General features: G+C 39.4%; 1 protein-coding gene across 2 annotated transcripts in view; it reads left to right on the top strand.

Annotated features, from left to right (window-relative positions):
* The window catches only part of strbp (spermatid perinuclear RNA binding protein), a 97315-nt gene that overhangs the window by 58021 nt on the left and 12305 nt on the right, over positions 1-26989 (top strand). For both annotated transcript variants that reach the window (XM_085413677.1, XM_085413676.1), the window contains exons 3-8: positions 2735-2914; positions 16577-16839; positions 18111-18279; positions 20335-20593; positions 24686-24801; positions 25611-25706. In XM_085413677.1, the coding sequence (XP_085269803.1) occupies positions 2912-2914; positions 16577-16839; positions 18111-18279; positions 20335-20593; positions 24686-24801; positions 25611-25706 (906 nt within the window). In that variant the 5' untranslated portion in view covers positions 2735-2911. The remainder of the gene's footprint in view (positions 1-2734; positions 2915-16576; positions 16840-18110; positions 18280-20334; positions 20594-24685; positions 24802-25610; positions 25707-26989) is intronic.

Genomic DNA, 26989 nt, shown 5'->3' with positions numbered 1-26989 from the left:
CCATGAGAGAGAAGTAAAAGAGAGGGGACTGATGGGGTTGTTTATTACAGAATTGTTCTGGTAATGAGAATCAAATGGGGACTGGCACTTTGTTATTAAGCTTCTTGGCAGGGTGATTCTATTTTCCTGTGTTTGTGTGCTCTATTATCATGTGCATACAGTCCTAAGTGGCCAAGGCATGTTGGAAGAAGACTCATCTCCCTCGCTCCCTCCAGCGACTAGCACTGGCTGTAAGTTAACTGGCAAAACACAAGTGTGCAGACACAGGCGCTGCTGCTGCTGCAGCTGCTGCCAGGTGTATTGAGGAGGTAATAGTTAGGCCAGCGGCCAGTGGCTCAGAGAAGGAGAGCTGGAGAGAAAATGAGCTGCTGCTTCTGGTGGAGTCTGTTCGCCTGAGGGGCCAGCTCAATATCTGGAGTTGTTGTTTATCCGATTCCCCTGTCATCTTGCACCACTTTATACTTATCCCATAGTTTACCACTTTCCTCCTTTTAGCCATTCTCTCTGTTCTACATGCTCCTATACACGGCCAATTCCAATTCTGTCATTTTTCTCAAGCTGTTCACTGCATCTTGTACGCTTTTCTCTTTTTCTCCTCTCTTGTTCTCATTCTTCGTGGGTCTCACTCACTTTTCTCAGAGGCTACAACATCACCACAGTTTAATCCCCCAGCAGGTCTAAGCCAGGAGGGATTGAAAAATAACAAGTGTGTTTATGCTCTCTGCCCCCTGACTTCACCCAACTAGAACCCTTTGGTGCCTTTAGTGTCTGCCTGTCTGCTCCATGTGCTTCAGAGTAGTATTTTCAACAATGAAGACACTCTGCACACTGTTTCCAAATTACGACAAGAATATTTTGTTTATTACACTATCTCAATGAAAAACAAAAAGGCTTTCATATTGCAATAGGAAGACCTTGATATCATTTCTCATATATACATAATAGGTCAGTATCGACTGATAATATCAGCTGATTTCATTTTGTCTTGGTTTGTATCTTACTGCATTGTTTTCCATATCCCTGCAAAATCTGATATCTCAGATTGAGTTTCTCAATCAAAACCAAATCTAGTGATGAGACCCGTTTAGTATTAATGTTGGCTGCCTTTTTAGATTTCCTGCACTTTTAGTCCTCAGATCAGAAGTCAGCTTTACTTTATTGCTTTTAATTCTAACATCTGTCAACATTTTGGGAAAAAAAATGTAAGCATTTTATTTGAAGATAAACTGCGAGGGTTGCAGCTGCAACCCGTTATTTTTTTTACTGTTTTATTTTTCTTATTTTCAAGTGCTGTTTGTTCTCTGTTGTGTAAGTCATAACAAAGATCTTGTTTGCAGCATTTTTGTTTTTGTATTCATATAAAAAATGTAGTGAAGGAATAGAGGTGGACTGTCCTGCACCGGCGTGAACTTGAGTCCCCTGAGTCTGGCAGGGCTTTGAGCAGCCAGTTTGTGTGAGCACATTCAGACATGCACAGCTCTGTAAATGTCATTGCTTTGGGTTGAGTGTGGCCAGATGCGCCTGTGTACTGTCACTAGTGATACTGTTGACATTTCATTTTGTGAATAGGAACGTTGTGTATCTGTTCACCTCAGCTTGCTCCATGCTGATAAAACTGGCCTGCGTTTTCATAGAAACACGGGATATTTAGCCATAAGATGAGCTAAGGTAGTAGTCGCTTTGATTTACTTTTTATAGTCATGAAGTGATTATAAAAGCTTTAGAAAACCATAAAGGACAGCTATTGAGCAGCTGTTGAATCATTTGTCATTTGTTTGTTCTTGTGTGTTCTGAGTTTCTGCAGATTCTCTACGTCTTTTCTTTTCAGTATTTCTTTACTGTCACTTCTGTTTTTATTTCTCTGAAAGTATTAAAAGCCAGGAAGAGATAAGGTTAGAAGAATCATTACTGTCACAGTTTTTGGAAGACATGCTCTGCAACATAACAACCTGCTTCACCAAGCCCTAAACACTGTATAAATTGAAATAGATTTTTACATTTTTAGGTCCACTTCTGAGCTTTGTCAACCTCTTCTTTTTTAAAAAGGTTTCTCCCTCTTTGTTGTTCAACCTGCAGTGAACTGAAACTCACTACTTTAGGATAAAGCAGAAGTCCCAAAGTCATTTTTCACACAGTTTTGGCATCGTATCCGCTTATAAAGTGGTTTCAAATATCGCACTACGCTGAATCTAGTGACACAATGCAGCCATGTCTTTTTATAGATAAAGACAATAAAGAGCATCTTATAGAAGAGTCGACTGGTTTGCATACATGTATGAATCAAGGAGAGCGTGTGATGCGTGTAACCAGCGTATGAAAACAAGCACATGTTTGTAATACATCTCCCACCCTCGGACTCCAGCCAGCTGATGAAAAATGAATGAAGGCCTGTGCGTGCGTGTCCCTGTGTTTGTGTCCACATGCCTAGCTCCGCCAATCAGCCAATCTGTCAGATCTTTTACACAAGGACAGACCTTGCACCCCTGCTGACAGGACTGTGTACATGTGAGTGAGAGACAGAGAGCGAGTGAGTGCAAGTGAGTTCAGCTGGCTTAGACAGATGTAGGTTGCAGATGCGAGTATGTGTGGTAAGCATGCAGTCATAATTAATCTGTTTTTTGATTGTTTTTATTTTGTGTCTGAGAAGAAATGGCGTTGCAATTCATCTGTCACACATCCTCTTGTGATCAAACTTTCATCCTTTTCTCCTTCTTCTTTTTTCTCCATCTATCAGAACTTCCCTATTGTAGAGTGGCAGCCAGAGTTAAAGAAGAAGAGCACATGAGGAACGGAAGCAACGTGGCATCAACATCCTGACCGGTAACCTTGCTTCTGCACCCCACCACGTGCCCAGCAACTCCAGAAGTGACCGTCAGCAGGAAGGAAACAAGTGACCACTCCTCCTGCAGGCATGGTAATAGACTCTGTGTCTGTAAGTGCTGGAGGCTTGTGTGTGTGTGTGGCTGTGCTAGTGCATTATCGGCAGTAGAGAAAGGACTTCTTCAGATTGTATGATGTAAGATAAGTTGTACTAGACATGACAACAGAGAGTGTGTGTCAGAGATAGAGAGATACTTCATAATAGATTGTGCTGACAGGAGTTTTTGAGTGTGTAGTAGAAAATTTGAACTTAATCATTATTGTTGGGAAAAGAGGAGAAGGGATTGGAAGAGGAAAATGAAGTTATAAAAATGAAGAAGAGTCAAGGAAAAGGTGGGTGGTGATTAACAGAAAGAGAGAAAAATGAAGGTTTAATCATCGTTTGGCATTTTCTAGATGACATTCTTGTAACTTTGCAGATTTGTTCTTTTTTATATTTTCATAATACTTGTTCTACATTATTACACCAGTGCGCAGTCACTTGCTGACATGCTGAATGAGGCGTAGATTTGAGGTTCGTTCCTTACATAAGCAAAGGCACAAGTGAGAGAGATGTTACACAAGGAAAAAGATGCCATAAGAAGAACTACCATGTTGTTTAGGAGGAGGAGAGGTTGGCTGAACAGATCAAAGAGAATAGAAGAGGGAGAGGATGACAAGTGGAAGCAGATAAGACCATAAAAACATAAATCAGGGACAGGGGCATGAGACATGAAAAGTATAAAGGATGTTGCAAGCAAAAAAGTGGGGTAGAAAAGGAAGGTTAAGAGCCTGAGAGAGGTAGAGGTAGAGCACAAGTGAGAGAAGGGATTGATTAATGGTCTTGGCCTGTGACAGTGGGAGCTGTACCCCTGAGGGGGGAGGGGAGTAGAGCATAAGATGAATTATTAAAAACTAGAACAAGAGGAGAATGGAGGAAAAATGAGGACAAAAACAAAGTAAGTGGAAGAGTGGTTTGTAGAGCAGGGAGAAGGGAAATAAAGAAGGAAGAAAGGGAAAAGGTGCTAGGGAGGATAATCATGAATGATTGATAGAAATGGAAAGAAAACAAGATGTTACTGAAGGTGCTGAGGTTGGACGTTACAGAAGAGGTCACATGACTGAGCTCATAAATAACCAAGCTTAATACGACCAGTGCATGCTTGTGTTGCAAAAACAGTACTGTGATTAATCCCGAGTTTTGGTGATGCAGCAAATACTGACCTTGGCAAGGGTGTCACTATTAAAACAGAAAGTACACAAACAGCTTCTTCAACCTCTGAGTTTTCTGGATTTGATAAATACACCTGCCCAAAACTTTGTTTGTGGTTCCTTATTCTGTATTTGTCTACCTTAATGTTTAGGTCCCACTCATACAGGGCTAGAGACTGGTTGTGTATTCCCTTGGCAACAGGTTGAAAGAGGCTGCTGGCTATTGCTAGTTGAAAAAAGCATGAAATGGAAAGTATGTGGTCTGGTTTATGGTGGTGGCTTTCTCCGGAGACAACGTAAACTCAAAAAAACAGCTTTAATGCCGAACTCAAAGTAACAAACTTCAAAATACAAAGAATAAACGCAGCCATGCAGCCAGAACACGCAGTATGAATGAGGGTAGATAAGGGTAGAGCACAACACGGACACAGAGAAACAAAAGGCTTAAATACACAGAGGGAGCAATCAGGGAATGGGAAACAGGAGGGAAACACAGCTGGGGCAACTCAGGCCAAACGAGGCAAAGGAAGCAAAACCAGACACATTAGCATAAGACATGGACCTTCAAAGTAAAACAGGAAACATAGCACAGACACGCAGACCTGACACGGGGATACAGCAGACAGGGGAGGCAGCAACTATGGATCACAGACAGAAAACCAGAACACTAAAACTCTAACAAAACCCACATAGAAAACCTAAACTAAGAATAAACCTATAACCCATAATATAATGAAATGAACAAAATCAAAGAACCAAAACCGCAAAACACTGGGTCGATGACCCAGGCACCCTAACACTAGTAACCAGTCGATAAATACTCATTTTTCCCTAGCAACCGGTGGTTACCAGTCACCAACCAGTCTCTAGGTGTGTGGGATTGAGGCCCTAGTTGTGTCCTTGTACGTTATTTGTTAATTCCTTCATTTCTGGGGAGTGCACTTTCGAATCTGAAATGTGAAGCACTATTTGTTCATTTGTTTTTTTTACATTTAATAGTAAGCATATGAAACTAAATTAAAGTTTGTATGATTTTTATGTTTTTCAAAGTGACATAATCTCATGTTATTTGTTTTTTATACACAATATTCTGGTATATTTTCATGTGCAGATATGCCATTATTTAATACTTTGTAAGTGTGCCCCCAAAACAGTGCAGTGTCAGTTCGTTTGCTTTAAGCACCCAGGTCATTATATTTTACAGGCAAGCAATAAACCTATAAGCCATGCTGACACATTACCAGGAGCAAAGGACAGAGATTTAAAAAAAAGAATCCAATCCTTTATCACAAAGTAGGGTGGGTACTGTAGTTTCGGATTGGGGGGATAAATAAACTTGACTGATTACACCAGGCTTTAGATAAATTAGATGAATGTCATCCTGGCTGAAGCACATTTGATAATATTAATGGCATGCTTAACACGCCATAAGGTTTTATAGTAATCTCCATTTCCCATTTCATCCCATGTTTATCAGAACTCTTGAGATGCTTGCTATGAAGTACCTATTTGATATTTTGCTGCAGCATGGAGTGTGATTTTTGTTTATATATTTTGATGTATATGTACCCTGCTATTGTGACCATGTGTGCGTAATTTGAAAAACTGCGAGGAAAAGGGAGTGAACAATAAAACAGAATAGAGGAGTGTGGCAGGCCAGCGTGCCAAGCAGAGTGCAGATAAATCACAGGCTGAATTTTTAATGCAATCTCCCCTAGGCTGTAGTTGTTGCAGAGGAGGCACCGAGATGTTTGTTTTTTTAGTATTTCTTGTCCCTTCACTCAAGGCCTCTATTGTGACAGCTCTTTATCTCCTTTGACTCTTCATGGTTTCATGTGGTGTTAAAGACATGTGACATTTTCACAAGCACCACTTCTGATTTGTTTTTTCCCAGATATTTATAGGTGGTGATTTGTTTTTCTGGGTTTTAGAGTAGCTTCACCGTGGCGTGTGTTGTCAGCTACAGTACATACAAACCTTTGTTTCCTCTGTAGCCTGGTGAAAATATTAAAATCCTTATTTTCTGACCTCCCTCCATCTCCTGCAGATGTGTCACTTTTGTTTTCTTTGTTTGGTCCTCTTTTCTCCCTTATCTCATAGTCTCTCCTCACGTTACCTAGTTCTGTGTGCTGAGCACTCACATATCATGTCAGGCACATGCCTTATTAAAAGGAAAAGCACACATCTCATCAGACCCCCCCCCACCCCCCCACCCCACCCCACCCCACCCGTGTGAGCAAACACACACATGAAGTACACTGAAAAAAAAAATTGGCTATAAATGTATCCCCATCTCCTTCCCAATGCAACTAATATTGCTCCACCAAGTCTTGTCCTTGGCATTGGGTCACATAATTTATAGCATATGGCTACAGAGAGACAGGATAAGTCAGGGGGAGCCTAAAAGAGACTGGCAGTAATGGAGAGGAAAGACATCAGAATCTGATGCCTCTTGTGTGAATTAGCTGCTACTGGCAGGGTGCGTGCCTGGCTGCAACACCTTGAACTCAAATGGTTTTATTGCAGACCATTAGGGACTGAATGAGTGGTGATGGATGGAAGTAATGAAAGTAATGTGTGTGTGTGTGTGTGTGTGTGTGTGTGTGTGTGTGTGTGTGTGTGTGTGTGTGTGTGTGTGTGTGTGTGTGTGTCAAACACACTGCATTCGATGTGATTGTGTGGGTTTCATGTGCGTACTTCATCCAAATTTAAAGTGTGATGCGAGTATTAAATATTTGTTGGATTTTTGCTGTGACATATACTAAATTGTCTTGCATCGGTGTATCTGCATGCTAACAGAGTAAACATTAAGCTGTAAATGCTGTGTAATGCAGTTATGTAACATCGGGCTGCCAGCTGGTTAGCTTCACCAGAGCTTGAAATGGAGTGTAATTGGTAAGTGTGTGGTCTAAAAGCTTCATGCTACAATGGCATATGAAGGTATATGTGTACACACATACACAGCATGGTGTGTGCTGGTGGTTTGCAGACAGTTAGGATTTAACTATTAAAAATCTGCATGTTTCTAATTCAGTTTTCAGGAAAGAATGCCAGGTAAAAGTTTACTTCACAATCTTAGTTATTTTGGATGCTTGATAGGCTTGGGTAGTTATACCAGTGCCACCCAGTGAATTTGATGTTCCTCCTTTGGATTGTGCCACAAAAATATGCCATCATAAGCTTGGAGGCATGCTTTGATGGGACAGACTGTCAGGAATCAGCTCCCAATTCTCATCCATAATGTGAGAGCTCTGGTGGTATGGTCTTTGTAGTTAAACGGTAAAGTTATGTTTAAACTGTGTTAATATAGTACATGATTCAATTTTCATCACACCCTTACTATATCATGTCTGGCATTAACCTCCTAAGACACGGACCCTTCCACAGCATGCATTTGTAATTTTTCTTTGATATTTGGGCTGATTGGGACCTGATGAATGTAAAAACAAAGAATTACCAGATTTTTTTTTTTTACCTGATTCTTGTTTCTAAGAAAAATGAGAGCCATATATGAGGATATTTTTTAAAATTTTCAATAGAACAGTAGCAGTATAATGTCCTCGTAAGTGGATATCAGGCCCTTGTAGAGCAAAATTAAGTATTTTGGTCTAAATAACCCAAAATGCGGTGTCCACATGTGTGGATGCCAGGTCCTAGGAGGTTAACGACCCCTAAACAAAAACAGTCACCAGAGATCATTAGTAGCAGACACGGCTTAGTAACAGCTGCATTACACGTTCCAATTAACAATAACAGTGAGAGAGACCTGAACGTCTCTAAACCTGAACGTCTGCGAGAACAGTCCTGAGATTCATAATAATAACAAATACGTTCTAATAACCAGTAAGCTTTTGTTTATATACTGACTTTATTTTCCAACTGCCATTAAAATGCATACCAAAACATTATGTGCTGATATTGGACACAAACTGATTTTGACACTGGGGGCTGTTGCAGATATCGAGATCATGATCCTCGTGTTTTAATTATCATGTGTGATACGCACACATGCTCGCAGGACTGGGAAGCATACTATCCAATTGACCTCTAATTTATATAGCAGTCAGGTTTATCTCGGTTATCCCTAACAGACTGATGGTACATCATCAACCTGCCAATGCAAAAGAATATTGATCAAAACGTTCCAAAATCACCTGTGAAACTGAGAAATCTCTAAACTCATTCAGCATACTGATCATCTCACTAAATGTCTACAACATCATGTCAGTACACACTGACTCAGGGGGTTGATTCTTTACAGTGAGCCCTATTTAACTACTCTGATTTACTTGGTGATCAGAGCAGCTGGGTAACAACTCCCCCGCCCTTGCAGGTCGAGTAGTTCTTGCTCACATACATAGATACAGACACTCTCCTCGCAATTTGGTTTATGGCTGCAGAAGCTTCCATTAGCAACAGCTCATAAAGTTTGCAACCGTCGGTCTGTTAAACACTGTTCTGAGAAGACACAATATGTGGTAGTCACTGCACTTTAGGTACACAAAAATACTCTCACAGCAGGTACAATCATTCTCTCTTAAGTAACAAAACTGCTTTGGTTTTATTTTTTTTATAAAGACAATCAATACTTTTTATTTTTTTGCAACCTGCAGTTCTTACATTTTTTTTCATTTGGTCACAAATTAATTCAGAGAAATAAGAGAAATTTTAATTGATAAAAATTGTTCATGTGTTCTGTTTGTTAAACAGCTGTTTCTACATTATAGTACTGTGTTGACTAAGCCTGCTTCTCAGACCTTTTTTTGGTATGTCTTGCTACGTCACCTGGCTGTCTGTGTCCCACCAATGGGGCCATCTCACAGATAACTTAGATAACTTATACCCATAACCTGAGAAGACAGCAGTTGAAACCACACCAAACTGACTGAATTCAAAAATTCAGCCTGGCCGTTTAAGCCTCGGTACTCCAAATTAAGATATGATATCATGGTTTTTATTGGTGGTATATTCTTTAAAGCTGTCTTAATTTACTCCACCAGTTTGTCTTTCCAGACTGTTAGCAATTCACTGTGACTGGAGTGTGTAACCCTGCTAAATGTTCTTGTGACATTCGTTATACTGAGCTGCAGAGGCTGTAAGGCTGCAGTGTTGGTTCGGCATTCTGTTAATGGCTTTAGCTCACTCGCTCTATTGAAAGAGTGTCAGCAGTTGAAATACAAATTGGACTATTTAGTATTAAAGCACCTTAGCAAAGTTGGGATGTTTTGTTAAATATAAGCAGTGCTTTTCAAATTGTTTAAAGTTTATATACAATTTCCTACTGAGCAATCTTGATTGTTTGAGGAAAAGGTATGCTGATTTTGAAGTTGACCAGCACATTATAAATAAGTTGAAACATTAGTGGGGTTTATCAGGCTTCTTTTAATCAGAAAGCAGACAAAAAAGCAGGGAGCATGGCATGCAGTCTGGGGTGGACTCAGACACGGGCCTCTTTAGTGGCACCTGCTCAACCACGTGAGCCAGACAACACCCTAAGTACTGGTGTTTTTACCATTATTTTGCATCATTTTTACAGCACCCATGATATAAGTCCATGACATTTTTGACAGATATTCCAAAGAATATGATATCATAATTCTGAATATTAAACTCTTCTTTCTGTGACAGGTCAGCACACCTGTCAGACATAAGCTTCCACACACATACTCTTGTAATATACCTTCTTGCAGCTGCTTCCTATATTTAGAGTGTATATATTATTTGTTTAATATCCGTCTGCCTGTTTGTGGCATTTTTGACAATATCAGTAATATATTCTAAAGAATATTATAGCAATTTTTTGAATATTAGTTTTAAAATGTATGAGAGAAGTATACAGAAAGGATGATATCCATTTAAGAACCATACTTCCAATGTAATTTGTCAACAGACTACAGTGAATAAAGAACACCTTCAAATTGAGGGAAAAGCTCACAAATCCAAATGCAAACATCAGGCAGGACATAGAGAAAACTTCTGAACAGTATGGTACATCACTCTGTTTTTGTTTTGTTTATTTAAAATAATCTTTAGTTATGAATCCCCATAGCTTCCCTAATATGTTCCATATTTTAGTCTTTTGATGGTAATTTGTTTGTGTGCCAGGATATTGCCCCCACATCAGTTTGATACATTCACTGGCTTTCATGTTAGATTAAATTATTATTGATATTCAGCCATCTGTAGTTGGTAACAACCATACACAGAAATCTGTGTTAAGGTAAATTGCACTAAATGGAATGTTATTAAAAATTTGTGGGCAACTTTCAACTTTCAAGGGTTTTTTTGTTTTGAGGAGAAAATGTTTTCCAATTGTTGCTTGCTGTGTCAAAAGCCTTGGTTTAAGGTTAAGGCTGGGAAGGTACTGGTTGGGGTTCGGGCTAGCATAGGTCCACAGAAAATGAATATCAATCATTGTGATGTCCTGTCAAGTGACAGGAAGACAACTGAGTGTGTGTGTGTGTGTGTGTGTGTGTGTGTGTGTGTGTGTGTGTGTGTGTGTGTGTGTGTGTGTGTGTGCATGAAGGCGGTCCTTGGATTTCAAGTAGATTGATAGTAGCACTCATGCTACACTGTGAATGCTACTTGAAAAAGCTCATCACTTCTGGGCATGTGTTTGCGTGCTGTTTCTGGTGTGCGGTTCTCTTTGAGTAGATGTGGGTATGTGTGTGCAGTGAATAAAGGAAAATGTGGGTCTTGGAGATAAGCAGGTCAGCTTTACAGCTTACTAACAGCACACTGTTAGACTTTTCATCGCCACTTTACGGTAACATACTGGCGTCACTGTTGCCAGCGTCATACCGTGACGCCGTGTTACGGTAGCTTACCGTTCTGCAGGATGATACCGTTTTTTGCTGGTGTGGTATAATACTCTTGGACAAATTATGGTAACGCACCGTAGCCTTTTTTACGGTATCTCACTGGCGACAGTGACGAGGGTTAATGTGAACAACCTTTCGCTTCACAGTGGTCCCAGTCTTTCTGCTTGTCCCAACCTTGGAGGTACATTTTGTTCCCTCTTCAGGGTTTATCCTTACAAAAAACCTCGCACACGCTGACTTCTGGTATTCCAGGTTCAATACATAGAATTACCAAAGAAGACTGACATTGCATCAGCAAAGGTGTTCTCTTTGTCCAGCTCAACAATTACACGCCCCTCTGCACTCACCATCCAGCAGGTGGCTATCATTGAACTTTGTCCTTAAATGTATAGGGGCAACATGTTGTCATTATGCAACATAAAATAATTTCAATACTTCACTTCTGCACACTGTCTAGATAGTCATAAAGCAAATAGCTATGTACAGTTAATTATTAATGGTCTTATGTACATAAGTCCGTTTTAACATATTATAATTGTACATAATTGGGAATTATTCTGCCCATTAACCCTTTAGAGCCGGTCAGAGCGGGCACGCTCTGTTTTGCGTAACTATTTTTAAATCCCGGTAGCTCTGCAACCATGTAAGCTAGCGCAATAATTTTTTTTGCATATGAAACCAGAGGAGTTGTACTTACATCTTATGCCATCAGCTTTCCTTCCACATAAAGCTTTGCAAAAACTGCATAAAAAGCACTTGCAGCAACAAAAACATAATATTCCAGAAACACGCATTGCCGATCCGATCAGCTGTTCAGAACACTTCCTACGTTGGAATAGACGTCAGCGCGAACTTTTGCATGTCCGCCATTACCTGCCCGAAACCGAAAGTGGCGTCATTTTCGCGGAAATGTAGTTTTTTTTACCATCAGGGCCTCAGGGCCTATACTGGTGTTTTTAAAAGTTATATTTGACTTTATGACTTTCTGTGTCTTTTCTGGGATGCTTAGGACTCATATTGCACTGCTGGAAATAGTGTATTTTGATGCATGTGCTGCTTTTTTGCAAATTTGCAGTATAATATTTATTTTCGTTTTTCCTGCAGTATATAAAAATTGGTGTATTTCAAAAATAAAACTATGAAGACACTCAAAATAAATTTCCTGTGGTAGGAAACTATTTTATGCAACTTTTTTGTATTTACAGTTTTGAGGGATACGCCTCTTAAATTTCTCTAACTAGAAATATATGTTAAAAAAGCAAAAACGATTTTCTCTTTTTTTGTAGTTTATTGCACTTTTTTGCAATTTATGTAATTACTATGTACTTAATGAATACATGTTATTAAAATCTGGGCTATAATTGTTGTATTGATGTATAGCAACTTGAAATGCTCCCAAAAATGGCACCACACCATGTAAAAATATAATATAAGCTCTGGCGGACTTGGTTCTATGGTAGGTCTTAAAGGGTTATTAAACACACCTAACAAAGAGTCAGCCCAGTTAAATCACCGGAGATGAATCAACTGTATGGTTATTTTGGAGTTTATAGTTTGTGCTGCTGTTAAACTTTACAGTATTGACTTCAGTATTTTTGCTGTTGGTGTAGCTAGACTACTATGTTGATCAGTAATATGTAATGTGAAATTTGATATTGTTACTTTGCTGGAGTCACTGAGACACATGTCCAACAACCTTGGTTTATAAAGGAAATTACAGAAATTTGAGCTAACAAAACAGAGACTGGATACCTGTGTCCACGAAAAGCTCCTGTGCCAAACAGAAATTTTAATATGGTCTAATTAGCTCTATTTCATAAATGACTTCTTACCAAGCACAATCAGCCTTGGGGTGCTTGGCAGGCTTTTAACATGCAAACTGAACAATATAAATTTGCGTGCAATGAAGCCACAAAATTTAGAAATACACATAGTTGCAAAGAGTTCAGTGACCAATTAGCTTTCCTGAATGACATATGCAAAAAATAAGAGTATTGTGAATAGGGACCAATTCCCAGTTTTTACATGATCAAAATTATTCACAAAAGGCTTCAATAAACAGAAAATGTGTGCCGACAAGAGAACAGTGCACACCTGAAAACACTGACCAGCTAACAGCTTTAAGCATTTGGGCGCAACCTCGGTAGTTCACCAATTCACCTGTTGCAAACGTCCAAGTTTCTTTTAAGTCTCATAAATCCTAAATAAATAAATAAACTATTACCTAACTAGTCTTTTGAGTCTCCACATTCATAGATATTGACATTTTGTCTTAGCATTTGAATGAAAATATCCTGGTAGGGTAGCTTAAAAGTCAAAACAAACAGTAATAAGAACGCATTTCGGACTTCTCTCGAATAAGTGAAAAAAACACTTACCTTCAGACTGATTAGCTGGTTCCGATCCAACTTTAATGTGTCCCATGTCAGTCCGTTTTAGGGAAGAAGTGTTAAGTGGTTTCATTTAAATTTGAGATACTCCCGCATGGACGAGCAATTTGGAGTCTAGCAGAGTTATCACGAATAGCATATGATCTTCAGATATAATCCAATCAACCTTGCATTTAACCCGATTGAACATCCAGTTACCTCTGACTACTTTTGCACATGTTAACGATCTCATCATCACTCTGTGCTGCAGCGAACTGGATCTGTGGCACAGAATAGTTGATGGCCATGTTGTTCTCCTGCTTTGCAGCTTTGTTTGAGTCTGAATTGCGGCTTAAACGTGCAAAACTAAGAGAAGCAGATCAATATTTTCTTCTTGTTGTTATTTAATGGTGGTTGGCAACCAGCGAAAGGAGCATTAACCACCTCGAGCAATATTTTCTATCCCCATTGTTGTTTAGAAAGTGAATACCCGACGTGTGCGCCATACGTCACGTTGTACGTCAGGTGAAGGTGTGGTGTCGGCTATCGCACCTGTCGCATTAAAAAGCTTTAAAAACGTAACAATCGCTTTAAAAACACAACCCAACGCGCTAAACTGTGATAATGTGTTACATTATCACGTATATCAGGACATCTCTTCTGAACCAAGACGAAGTGGTGCTACAAAGGAATTATTTCTTTAGGAGAGTGCATTTCATAGCAGTCTGGCCTGCAACAAAATGCATCGCTAAAAATACAGTTTCTGCTTGTCCCAGGATTTATTAATTTTGAGAGTGAAGTTGTAGAACTGATGCTGGTTAGTGGTGTAGGTTTCATGGATGTGACACCTTAACTTGTGTAAAATGACGACCAGAGCATATTATTAGGTTAGTTCACTGTAGTTAGGCAGAGGTGTCTTAAAAAGTACCACCTTATACAAAACAAATGAAGGTCCAGAAAGAATAAGAAGAGAAAAAAAAGGAACACCCTGCTAAATTAAGTCATTTTTAAACATTACTCTAAATGTAGCCATTAGTATTTGTTGCTGGCCATACAAAAAATAAGTATACTTCAATTATATTTCCCAAGTATACCTTACCTAGTACGTATACTAATAATGCTTCTTGGGACTATATTGGCTCCGGTTTTAGTACATAACAGTATTCTTGAAATTAACTTTTAGATGTACTTTTTGTTCACCATAATTGTACTAGCATAATGTCATAATGTCTACAAGAGTATAATTAAAATATACTCGACTCTATCACAATACTAACCTTACAAGTATACTATTAATTAATAGTATTACTAATGTTTCACATTGTTTGACTAAACAAATACATTTATTAATATATGAGGTTCCATTCAGCTCAAGGAATTAAATTTTAGTGTGGCTGCAACTTACTCCTTAAGTTAAAAATGATGCTGTATATTGTAGTTTATATGTTATACTACTTTCACAGTGAATCACATTTTATAGTAATACACTCTGAATGAGGATTTAAGTAATTACTCTTAGATCTACAGTAGAAAACAACAGAAATCCGGATGGTGTAATAGTATAATCTCAGTAACATCACCAATTGTTACATTTGCTGTTTTTACAGCTGTTTCCATGAGTACGGTGAGTTACCGTAAAAATAATGTAATCTCATGGAATTTTCCCACAAATACATGCAAATTACAGTACTAAACTGCTAACATCCTTTAGAGTTTTTTACTGTTGATTTTGCAGTACTAAGCTATGGAAATGACTTCAAAGGCTAACAGTGCACCCTCGTTTTGAACTGTATGTGTCGTATGCACCTCGGGCTCCCCAGAACAATATGATAACCCCGGCTGTTTAAAAATGAACCCCATCCTTAAGATCCAAGCAATCATGAAACAATATCTTGACTTCTTTTTTAAAACTTTTACATTTTTTTTTTAAAACAGGAGAAAGCAAAGCGAGGGAAGTAAAAATAGACAAACCGAAAATAATTCCAATGATCATAGCAGTAAAAGAGAAAAGTTGAGAAAATAAGCAAGATGAAAGCCACAGTGATGACTCTAGTTGATGTTCTATTTTCATGTACGGTCACAAAATAATCCAGACAGTGAAAGAGAGCTGAAATTGAGATTATAACAGAAGTGATGTTGCTACTAACCATCCAAGCACTCAAGAACAGAACTGAAATAATGTCTTACAACAGATATTAATTATCTCTTGTATGAGTATTCCTGTTATTAATTAAACAGCTGCCGCAGAGATTTTACATTATATGTATTGCAGCAAATTTTATGCATTGATAATAGATTGTAATACATTTTCAATACAATTATGCTGAGCAAAATTAGAATAGCTAATGCATAACACTCAAATGTTTAAATACTTTAGCACTGCAGTTTTTCCCCGCTGAACAGTTAGCCTTGTAAACCTCTATCTACTCTGTGAAAGGATGAGGAGTGTTTTCATATGAATCCACATAACCACCGCGGACCCATCTGGGTGGTATTAACTGCAGGACACAAATCACAAAGGCACCGTTCCACCTGCTCCTCTCCTTCTTCTCTTTACGTCGCCAATTTGTCTCTGAATTCAGCCTCTGGTCGCACAAGCATTTCTGTCATTTATCCTTGTTAAAGATTCTGCACTGCTCCCTTCGCACTCCTCTGTTGTTATCTATTCTCTTCCTTCTTGGCTTCGGTGGTAGGTGCCTTCTATATTCTGTCATTTACCCTCCCTCTGTGCTACCCTTTTCTGAAGCCTTGCACCTGATATCTTTCTGCTGTGGTGTTCCCCCTTAAACCTCTTACCAAGTAGAATCGAGCATGTGAAGAGCTGACATGAATTCCCAAGGCCAGAATATCTGAGTGACATGTGGAATGGACTCAGTGAGATGAATTTCTGATAGCCATGTGTGCGTGTGCATATGTGCTAGGGTTAGTGGCAGTAAATAGGAGCTGTCACGGAAGTTAGAATTGATTTCTTTCCTATAAAAGAGATAACATGTTCTGTGAGCACAAAAGCAACTTGGGCAGACAAAAAAGCCAGTTGCACGCACACTTTGTGGGATAGCTGTGTTGCATTTTAATTTTGTGTGAAAGGCTTTTTTGGGTTTTGTTGTTTGTTGTTATTATGAATAAAGTGAGTCCTTAGCAGGGAGTCCAAAGTGTTTGTTTGATGGATTAAAGCTCAATCTGCTGTTAAAGAATGTCCTTGCTGCAGGGAAAGGAAGGTGTTTTTATGCGTGTTCGTTTACAGGTATGCAAGCCCGTGTGTTAGTGGTTCCTGTGCGTTTTAACCTCTCTGTTATTTGTCATCCTCCCTTTCAGAGGTCCTTTCGTTCCTTCAGTAACGATGACCGCCACGTCATGGCGAAACACTCCACCATCTACCCCTCCTCTCAAGAGCTGGAAGCAGTTCAGACACTGGTATCCACTGTCGAGTGTGCCCTCAAACATGTCTCTGATTGGCTGGATCAGAGCAGCTGCGAAGTCCACAACCAGTTTGACAGCCAACCAGCAGACAGCACAGAGGAGGACAACCCTGGTGTTGAGCCCAGCGAAGAAACTGAGGATTCAAGTGATTGCTACAGGTAGGCAGAAGAAACGCACAGTGGGCTTTAATTCATAATTTTTGTTGATGTTTTTTTCAGTTAATGGATTATTTTGTCACTCAAACACAAAATAATTATTTTGTCAAATCTACAAACCATAACCAAAGACGTTTAATGTATTACATCAGCAGTTCGGTAAATATACCTATGCCTTTAAAGCTCACTAAAAACATTTTGACACATGAGCTTCGGACAACATCAGCATAATAATAATCAATCAAGTGTCTCACTACTAAAAATAAAGTTAACATGGGTCTATGCCTGGATGGAGCATGCAGGAGGCATGGACACATGACATCCACGCCAATGCTATTACGGACAGTTATCTGCTCTATCCTCTGAAATTTGCATTCTCACATTTGGTGCCTCCTAAATGAGAGTTCACTCCTCTTTTAAACACTAAAGTGTCAAGTGTACAAGTTGTGGATTTAGTTTAGGTTTTGTACAGAGGAAATGACTTCCTAGAGAGATGTCATCACTTACTTTGAGCCACCAGGGACTTTAGAAAAGATAAGATTGTTCTATCTCTCCACATGTTGAGGAAATTCTGTGGCAAATAGCTGCATTTTTAAAAAGAAAGGCACAGTTGAGAAGCCTGAATTTCTTCATTCTTACGTCACATAAACAACTTTAGATTTGTTGTTTATTCTTCTTTTGCAACCTAGAGTACTGAGTCACTGACAAAAAAATGTTGGCACTTATTAGTGTTGTTTACTTCTCACAGAGACTGTTCATGCTAAATACTTTTTTATGCAGAAGGAAGAAATAAGTTAAACGCACTTCTCTGAGGTAGAAGGAGCATATGTTGCTCAACAGGAAATGAAACGGCCTCCACTGGGGGCTCCTTCTTCTTGAATCTTTTTATTAATGGTTCAGTAGTTTTCATTGATATCTTGAATTGCCTTGTCTGATCTTATTTTGCTGTGTGAATTGGAATTTTAGTATTTTAATCTTTCAAACACTTTTGTGTTTGTTAGAGATTCAGATATTACGCTGATGAAAAGAGGTTTGGATCTCCCGTTGAGTCGACTTCATGCCTTCAGTGCAGTTCTGTTTGTCAGGTCTCGCACAAAATTGTAGGTTAATTTTATAACAAGGTTATTTTTCTCTTTCATCGTATTTAACTCCCTGAGAACTAAGCATGGATTCTGTCTTTGATATTTACTAGTTATGAATTAAAATGTTCATATGCACATAGCTTAAAATCTCATACAAGAGAAGACTTTATATATTTATTTATGTGTTTACAGGGAGTCCAGCGGTGGCGGCTTGTTGTGTGGAGTGATGAGGATCGGCCTAGTGGCCAAAGGACTCCTGATCAAAGGCGACATGGACCTGGAGCTGGTGCTGATGTGCAGAGACAAACCCACACAGACATTGCTGGACACTGTCTGTCACAATTTACCCACACAGATTGAGGTTAGAGACACACACACAAATGCACCGAGGCATGCATGCTTCTCTTGTTTTTTCACGTTCACCTTTAATCTTTGCATTAAACCCACAATCACATCGGTCTGACAAATGTAATCCAGGAATGCACTATATTTACATCACACTCTTCTTCAATGTCAGAAATTAAGCCGTTTAAATAAGCTTCTACATTTTCTTCCTGAATTCACCAGCTCTCACTGTGTTGTGCTTGTGAGTGTTGAGGAGAGTGTCATGAGTGGTAGCGTGAGCATAAGTAGACAAGTGACAGCAATATTGTCAAGTGAGAAGGTGAGAGGTGTTTGAGTATGTATGAGTCATGTGTGATTAATACTCTCGTCATTATGTCAGTGTCACATTTCCTCATTAATAAGTCATGGCAAAGAAGTAAGGTCCTGACTTTCACACATACAAGATACACACACATACACTTACAAACACACACACAATACAGCTCTCTGAAGGACAAGTATCTCTTTTTTACAACCTGTGACTTTGACCCCTGTTTGTTTTATAATCTAGGACTTATACCATCTGTTGTTTCAGTTGGGTTACACACCATTTAAATTATTTCATTTGTAGGATATACATCACTGCAGCCTGGTGAGGGGCTCTGACTGGAAGGGAAGGATTTAGCAATATAACAACAAATGTAGGGAAACACTTTCCAACGTGGCTGGCAAGTGCAGAAATTACCCAATAAATAAATAGTGCCAGAGCACAACCTCTCTGCTCACAATTACATTTTGAGGTGGAGATGGAGAAAAAGAGCGTGTGTGTGTGTGTGTGTGTGTGTGTGTGTGTGTGTGTGTGTTTCCTGTGAGAAATAGTCTCATGTTACGGCCCAGTGACCAGCGATTTTGAATTTCCCATCAGAGCCAAATGGGTAGCTTATTTTCCTTTAATGTTGTTTTCTAGACTTAATCTGGCTTAATCTTGTCAGCTACTCATGGCCAACTCAAGCTTAAATTTAGCTGAAGAGGGTAAGGTCTGTTTTGGGCTATTACAAAGACTTGAATTCACTGTAATTTCAACCGTTACAGTACACTGAGACTTAAAGTGCACATAACTGTGGCTGACTGGTTCACAGAAGGCAGGCAAGAAAATGATTGGACTCAATTAATGATGCCAGAATTGTGTTTGACAGCGTGAGAGTTCGACTTGTTGTAAAGAACAGACTAGCAGCCCGAACACTCAGGAACGCAGGCAAACAAGCGAATACAGATCTTCCTTATTTAACTTACACATAAGCTTTATTTGACATCCCTTTATTCAATATTTTTAATCACCCATGACTGTATATGCTTCATCTGGGCCTCTGTGTGTACTGATCTTTGCATGTCTTGTAGGTGATATTAAGCGTGTTAATTTGTTTAAGTTTGTTCTATACAGTACAGGTGTGTTAAGTAACGGTTGTGGCTGCTGCGTATGCTGACATGAACATATTAGCATAAGTCATCATGTCATAGTGCTGACCAGCGAGGTCAACTGTAATTAATTTCTTCAGAACGAAGGTTGAATGAGGCACAGTGTGCACATAGAGAAACAAATGGGTGTTGAGAAAAATACATAAACAGTGTCTGCAAAACTTATACAAAAGATTCGCCAGATTTCATCAGATATTACTTGATATCTGTGTCTTCAGTAGATTTTACAGCTCTTCCAGAGTTTTATATAAAGGCTATTTGATAATTAGACGCAGAAATTGGGAGTCTATATTCTAACCTGCCAGTGATTTGAAAAAAAAAAAAAGGAAATATCTTTTGAAGGGTCCATGCGATCTTTCTGTCTTCTTACACAGTCAGTTCTGTGGTCAGAAGTATCCCTGGGTGTTTTTATGATGTCCACAAGACTAACTACCATCACTCATTTATTTTCACATAAAAACTTCCCCTTATTAAATCTCCTGTCGTACCTAGTGATGTTGTTGTGGTGTGCTTAAGCCGCACAATGCTGAAATATAGTTTGCTTCTTCATCTGTGCTGTGTCATATTGTGGCCTTGGCCTCTTGACTATCGAGTTATGTCTGTTGACACACAACAGAAGCTGACAGAAGAGAAATATGAGGTCACAAGCTCGTTGCCTGAGGCGGCCATCTTGGTAAAAACGACAACAGAGCCTAAACTCACTTTGAAGATTACCCTCACCTCACCGGCCATGAGGGAAGATGACGGGGAAGAAGAGGAGGAGGAGGAATTGGAGGAGGAAGAGCAGGAGCTGGAGAATGGGGAAGAAGGAGAAGAGGTGGTGGAGGGGGAAGTGGAGGAAGAAGAGGAAGACCCAGAAAGCAAAAATGGACAAGGTAGGAGCATAGGAATAGGAAAGTTGTTCTCTGTTTGGCCACACCCAGCACATGCACAATCAATTGGTCTTTGTGTTAACTATGTATATGTTATTAGAAAACTCCACATTTTTTGTCAGACAAGAGGTTTGACCTCATGAACTGATGCTGACACAGGACAAGACAGGTACAGGCAGAGGTGGGTAGAGTAGCCAATCATATTTCAGAAAAACAAATACTCAAGATGAATTTTTTAAAAATGTCGACATTATTTTACTGATTTGACAGCCTGCTACACGGTGATCCAGGTTAGTTGCTTTCAAGTGTGTAAGTAGAACTTTCTTCATATGATAGAAAACTAGTATTACACAGTGCTTAGAGTCGTCAAAGATGACAAAAAAAATCTCCACAAACAAGATGCTGCAGACAAAAATATATAAATGTCAAAGCAAGGAAGCATTAATAATGATCTAAACCCCTGAGGATAGCTGGTCCCTAATCTAGGAGCCAAGAAAAATGCTCATTCACCACAAATCTCAAACTTTAAGTGGGCCAAAGCCAGGAGCTGTGAACCTATCAGTGGCCAACAGGCTGCTAATAGGTAGGAGATCAAAACAGCATTGTTCTTAAGAAGTAGTGAGTGGATTAACAGTTTTTAATGTCACTCCTGATTTTCACAGAAAACCTGTGTAACAAAATCGAGGTGATAAGAGATTAAGCAGCTGAACTTTGGAACAAGTGCAGCGACATCTTGGCTGGAACAAGTATTAAGTGTATTACGATAGCCATTAGTTGATTCGATAGAACAGCGTTTGTTTGTTAAACCTTTTGGAAAAGGGAGACGCAGTTTGTCAATAATTCTTAAAGGAGAATTTATTTTAACCTGGATCGTTTGTCATTAAGGTTGTAGAGATTTAGGGTAGCAAGGAGCCACACAAATCTGGCAACTCATCAGCTGACCAAATCATTGTTTGTGTGTAAGGGCATGGAATTTTATTAACATTACTCTACATTATATACACCAGTAAGTAAAGATGTTTTTAAATTGCATATAATTTTCCTTTCCACTGTCGCTAAGTACTTGCTTAAATGGGGTCGTTTGATTTTTGGTTTTTTTCTCTGTATTATTGTAGGATCTTTACTTTACAGTAAGAAGCACCTTGAGGCAACTGCTGTTGTGATTTGGTGCTATATAAATGAAATTTAGTGAATTTTAAGTAGAGAGCTTTTCTACTCTATGCCCCATTCACAATAGTACTTTTTTTTGGCAACCAGGAATTGAACCACCACCCTTCCATTTAGCAGATGACCTGTGCTACCTCCTGAGCTACAGACCCAGTAGTGCAGCCCACACATTGACTGTTCGTCAGTCTGTCTGGTTAATTTGAATTGGAAAGCCAAATTCCAAGAATAAAGGAGAATAAAGTTTGGCCAGTGATGTTTTGTCTCTTGAATCTGCCACTGTAGCAGCAGCAGTTTGTCATGGCTTGGTTTTAATAAGATATCAGACCTTGTTGCATTAATGCCTGAATTAGTCCCATTATCCAAACCAATTATTACAGAAATATACTGCTCCAAAATGTTTCAGTTCCTCTAGTTACTTTATGACATTTTACAAAGTAATTAAGTAAAATCGAGCTGAAAGGCTCTGGTGTTGAGTCTGTAAACAACCCATCCCCATTCCCCTGTTTTCATGTGTAGCAGTTACTGGTTGTAATTGGTTGTGGGATGTAAGATTGGGAACCAAGGCCAGCAGGCCAGCGAAATCAATAAGCAGCCAGTAGCAAGCTGCCCATCTATCCTGTGGCTCTCATCCAACTAGACACTCAGGTCTCAGAGAGAGATGAGCGATAGCACGAAGGTTTGCCGTACATCATTCCAGATGCCTCGGCATGATAGAGAGGACCCCTCGTATTTTCTCACCAAGGGGAACACATCGGTTTGCACACATGTTCACTCAGCTGCAAGGAGGAGGAGGAGGCCACACACACATACACACACAGTCATATTTTGTAAAAATACCTGTCACACTGGATATCTAACTCTACAGATTTATGGCGATCATATTTTAAAGTGCAGGGTCAAATACTTTTCACATTAACACATGCAACAGCCGGCATAAACACCAGTGGTTTAAGACCAGTGGCAGTGCCTGTTTTAGCTCCGTTTAGGCTTGTCAGGAAATGATTAGCAACATATTAGGGAGATTAATTATCCCTAAAAAAATTTGTTAACAAAAACTTTCCATGTTTCCACAAATGCAGATTGTTTCCATAAGCTCTAGCTGAAATGTTAGACGGGTGAATTATGTCTTCTCAGCTGGTAACAGGTGATCATTTATACAGTATTTTCCAGTCACTTTAATCCCATTTGGGAATTGGGGTTAATGTTAGTAGGGTTAATTTTATACATTTGACAAGTTACATTTTTATGCTACAGATAAATATTTTATTGAAGATATGCACATGTTTTGCATGCATGTGTGTGCTTTACTCACTGATGCAGCTCACTTGCTTTGTGTGGTAAAGGGGGGGGGGGGTTTCACTCCTTTTTTTTTTTTATAAATCTCCCTCTGTACTCAGTTATAAAGGGTAATACAGAGAGAGATAATGATAAAAGAAGAGCGCTGATTGAGAGAAGAGGGGGAGGACAAGCGAGAAGAGAAAGACTAATGATGTGCTAGTAGCTGAGCTGTCCAACACACAGCTGGGCCCAGTCTGACAGACCTTAGGATTTACCAGGACACGTCACACTGAAACATAGATTGCACACTAAGGCATGCCATTGTCAGGAAATGCTACACTGCATTTTATAACGCAAGATAAATGCTTTCACTCCGGCACGCATCGGACGCATTTGACATTTAAAATTAATGCCTCTCGAGGCTAGGATTTTCTTTTTATGGGAGACTGATGAGAAAAATATTTACCTAGTTGTGTTTTCATAGAGCCCCAAAGGACTCTTTAATGTGTTTTATTTTATCTCCAGTTGGTCCCGCACACAATAAAACCTTCTTTGGAAACCCCATGTAACGGCATTCATTCATACACAGCTGCGTTTGATTCAGCTTGCCGTGCATATCACAGACTTTGTGCTGTTTCTCGCGTAGCAGGCCAGTTGAAGCTGCACTAACCCAGCCAGCCCTGTGTGTAGGGCAGCATGAATCAAATGCTTACATATAAAAGTATAATGCTCTACTTTTACCAACCATGATGCTCTGACTAAACCCTGCCTTGATCCCTCTTGTGTTGTGTTTGTCTCAGACTGGGTCAAACTATCTTAGATTTTTTTTCTTTTCCTTTTCAGTTCTACTTTAGGAGCGCTTGATTCTGTGTTTGCCCAGACAGGTTGTTGAATTGCTTTCTCTGCACCATCATTTTCTCTATGAGCCTGTGAAAATCAAGTGCACCTTAAGTAATGCAGAAGACAAACAAAACTGCTATTTTGACTCCTGCCTGGTGCAGACTGGATCAAAATAAATAAAATCCTTGTCAAATACATAAAGGAGAGATTGATTTACATTGCTGGGCACAATAAAAATGACTCGATATGCTCTAACTGTGCTCACACACAGTAAATCAAACACTCCTTAGGTATTTGTTTTGTGTATGTCTGTGGGGGGGCTCTCCATCCCACAAAGTTGTCTCTTCTTTTGTAACATTGGTTGCTCTGATGTTTTTTTTTAGCCACTGAGTGGATTTAAAATACTAAACCGCTATTCAGTAGTTTGTGCAATTTTCAACACATCTCTTTCTAGGATGGACAGTAAATTTATGATAATATGTGGTGCAGTCAACACACATTTGACTCATCCTAGTGTTGAAAATGGCACTCCATTTAAAGAGTGAGGAGCCCTTGATGGGCATCCATTGCGGATCTGTAATCCGTGCAGCGAGTGAGCACTTTGTACAAGGAGAGAGCAATTTTATGGCATGAAAAGCACCTTGTATGTACCAAAAATATCCATGCATGTGTGTGTGTGTGTATGCTCGCACACACGACTTCGGGTGTGTCTGCGTACATTCACGCGCGCAACACTCAAACACACACACTCAAAGCTGACGTGTGTGTGTTTTACGTTCTCTATATTGGGTTGTTATTGTTTCGTGGCAGTGTTGGGTGCTGCTGCGCAGAGAGTGGAGGCTGAGGAGGAGGAGGAGGGGGAGGTGCTGGATAGACACAGATGTCTGTTGGCCCTGGCAGCGCTGCGACACGCCAAGTGGTTCCAGGTCGGCACCCACTCACTTCCTGTCTTCGTGCCCGATGCTTATTGTAGCCTGACGACTCACCCAGAGAGAATAGTCAGATAGAACTATACTGCCTGTTATGCACACCCAGGGAGTGTAAATGTACTGATTTTACTAAAATAGTAAAATTGAATGTGTATGTTAGAACAAATGCAAATGCACTAATGTTTTCTTTTGTCCTCTAATTTGCATTTTCAGTTTGCAGGATGTTGTTTTGCAACATCATGGCAAAAAAAGCCACTTTATACATACCTGCTCCAAAAGTTTAGTGTAGAGCTGGAAAAGGGTGAGATTAAAAGTTTTTTGTAAAAAAGTATCGTAGGGCTACAAAAGCAATGGTTGATACTTGTTTTTCTTTTTGGCAATTATGTGAACCTGCCTGCTCCGTACAACATGTCAGTGCTTCCCTTCAATTCTCCTTCCATACCCCTTCCCATCTATCTCCCGACTCATTTACCTTATTGGCAAAAAGAAAGAAGAGGAAACAAAAGAAAATAGTGGTAGCCTGTGTATATTCTAGAGACAAACACAAAACACAAAGAAAAAATAATAATAATGAGAAATAATAATTAACATATATGTTCAGTAAACTAATTCAACATCTTTCGCGACACAGAGTTTTAGAAAGATCCAGTCACTTCCTTTTGACTGTGGCTTTGTGATTTTCTGCAGGCGGTAGTCTGTATGTGTTTGAACAAATACCACTGCTCCTATACTCAGTTTGTTCCCTTTTCTCCTCTCCTTTAATCTTCCTCTTTGCCTCCCTCTGTCTTTCCCTTCCACCATCTCAGGCTCGAGTGAATGGACTCAAGTCCTGCGTTATCGTTCTCAGGATATTAAGGGATATGTGCAATAGACATCCCATCTGGGAACCTCTGAAGGGATGGGTGAGTGTTGTGCTCGCCTTGTTGCTCCTGTGTTCAATTACTTATCATCTGTAAATCACGTGTTTTATGCTAAAAACTAGGCAATGTATATAAATGAAACAGGTTACAAATGGAGCTACTTGTGTAGATGGTTTAAATACACTCACTGGATACTTTAATAAGTACACCTTGCTAATGCCAGGTTGGACCCCCTTTTTCATTCAGAACTGATTTAAGTCTTCATGGCAAGGTGCTGGAAACATTTCTCAGAGATATCAGTGCATACTGTATGACAGCGTATTGGGGTCACATAAAGAAAAAAATGTTAGTGTTCATTTTGAGAATAAAGTTGAAATAATATTTTGAGAAAAAAGTCAAAATGCAGCGATTAAAGCTGTTGTTTGAAGTCAAAGAACTGCCACAGCTGCTACACCCTCTACAATTATGCCTTTTGTAGATACGCTATTGACATTGCACTTCACACTCAGTCTTAGTGACATGAAAACTGTTTCTCTTTTAGCACATAAGCACAATGTGGTGATAAATGTTGAAACGATGGTGCAGAAAGCTACATCTAGTCAGAAGGAAAAACTGGGGGATAAAGTTGTTTCACAAATTCATCTACGTGAGGCATTTTGTAACGCTTATATCAGCCCTAGCAGTTGTTTCACTTAAATCTCTACATTTTGACAATAACAATATTTTGAGTTTAATCTGGAAATTTTGACTTTATTCTCCACATTAACAATAATATTTTTGTTTCTTAATGTGACCTTCATGCTCCTTCATAATACATCACACAATAGCAGCAGATTTGTCGGCCACACTTTTTTCTTATGTTCTGTGGTCTAATTTTTGGAGATCCCATACAAACTATAGCCTCAGTTTTCTGTTCTTACCTAACAAGGGTGGCATCGGGTTCCTGCGGCTGGAGCCCATCTGCTCCAAAATTCAGAGTGTTGTGCATTCAGAGACACTTTTGTGCATATCTCAGTTGTAAAAATTGGTTATTTTGCATTCCCTTTCTATCAGCTTAAAGCAGTCCGACCATTCTCCTCTGACATCAACAAGCCCAGCCAAGCCCATTTCTTTAAAGTTTACAGATGGTTGTGTGGAGAAACCCCAGTAGATCATCATTTTCTGAAATACTTAGACCAGTCCGTCTAGCATCACCAACCATGCCACATTCACAATCACCTAAATCAACCTTCTTCCCCATGCTCAGTTTGAACTCGATCAGGTCTTCCTGACCACGTCTACATGCCGAATGCACTGAGTTGCCATGTAACTAATTCGAAATTTCT

This window comes from Rhamphochromis longiceps, linkage group LG7, assembly GCF_057381845.1.
Source record: "Rhamphochromis longiceps isolate RC_006_pf linkage group LG7, R_longiceps_female_GT1.1, whole genome shotgun sequence".
In the NCBI taxonomy this organism is placed as follows: domain Eukaryota; kingdom Metazoa; phylum Chordata; class Actinopteri; order Cichliformes; family Cichlidae; genus Rhamphochromis; species Rhamphochromis longiceps.
The sequence above is the reverse complement of the archived record's forward strand: the minus strand, read 5'-3'. Positions and strand labels throughout refer to the sequence as shown.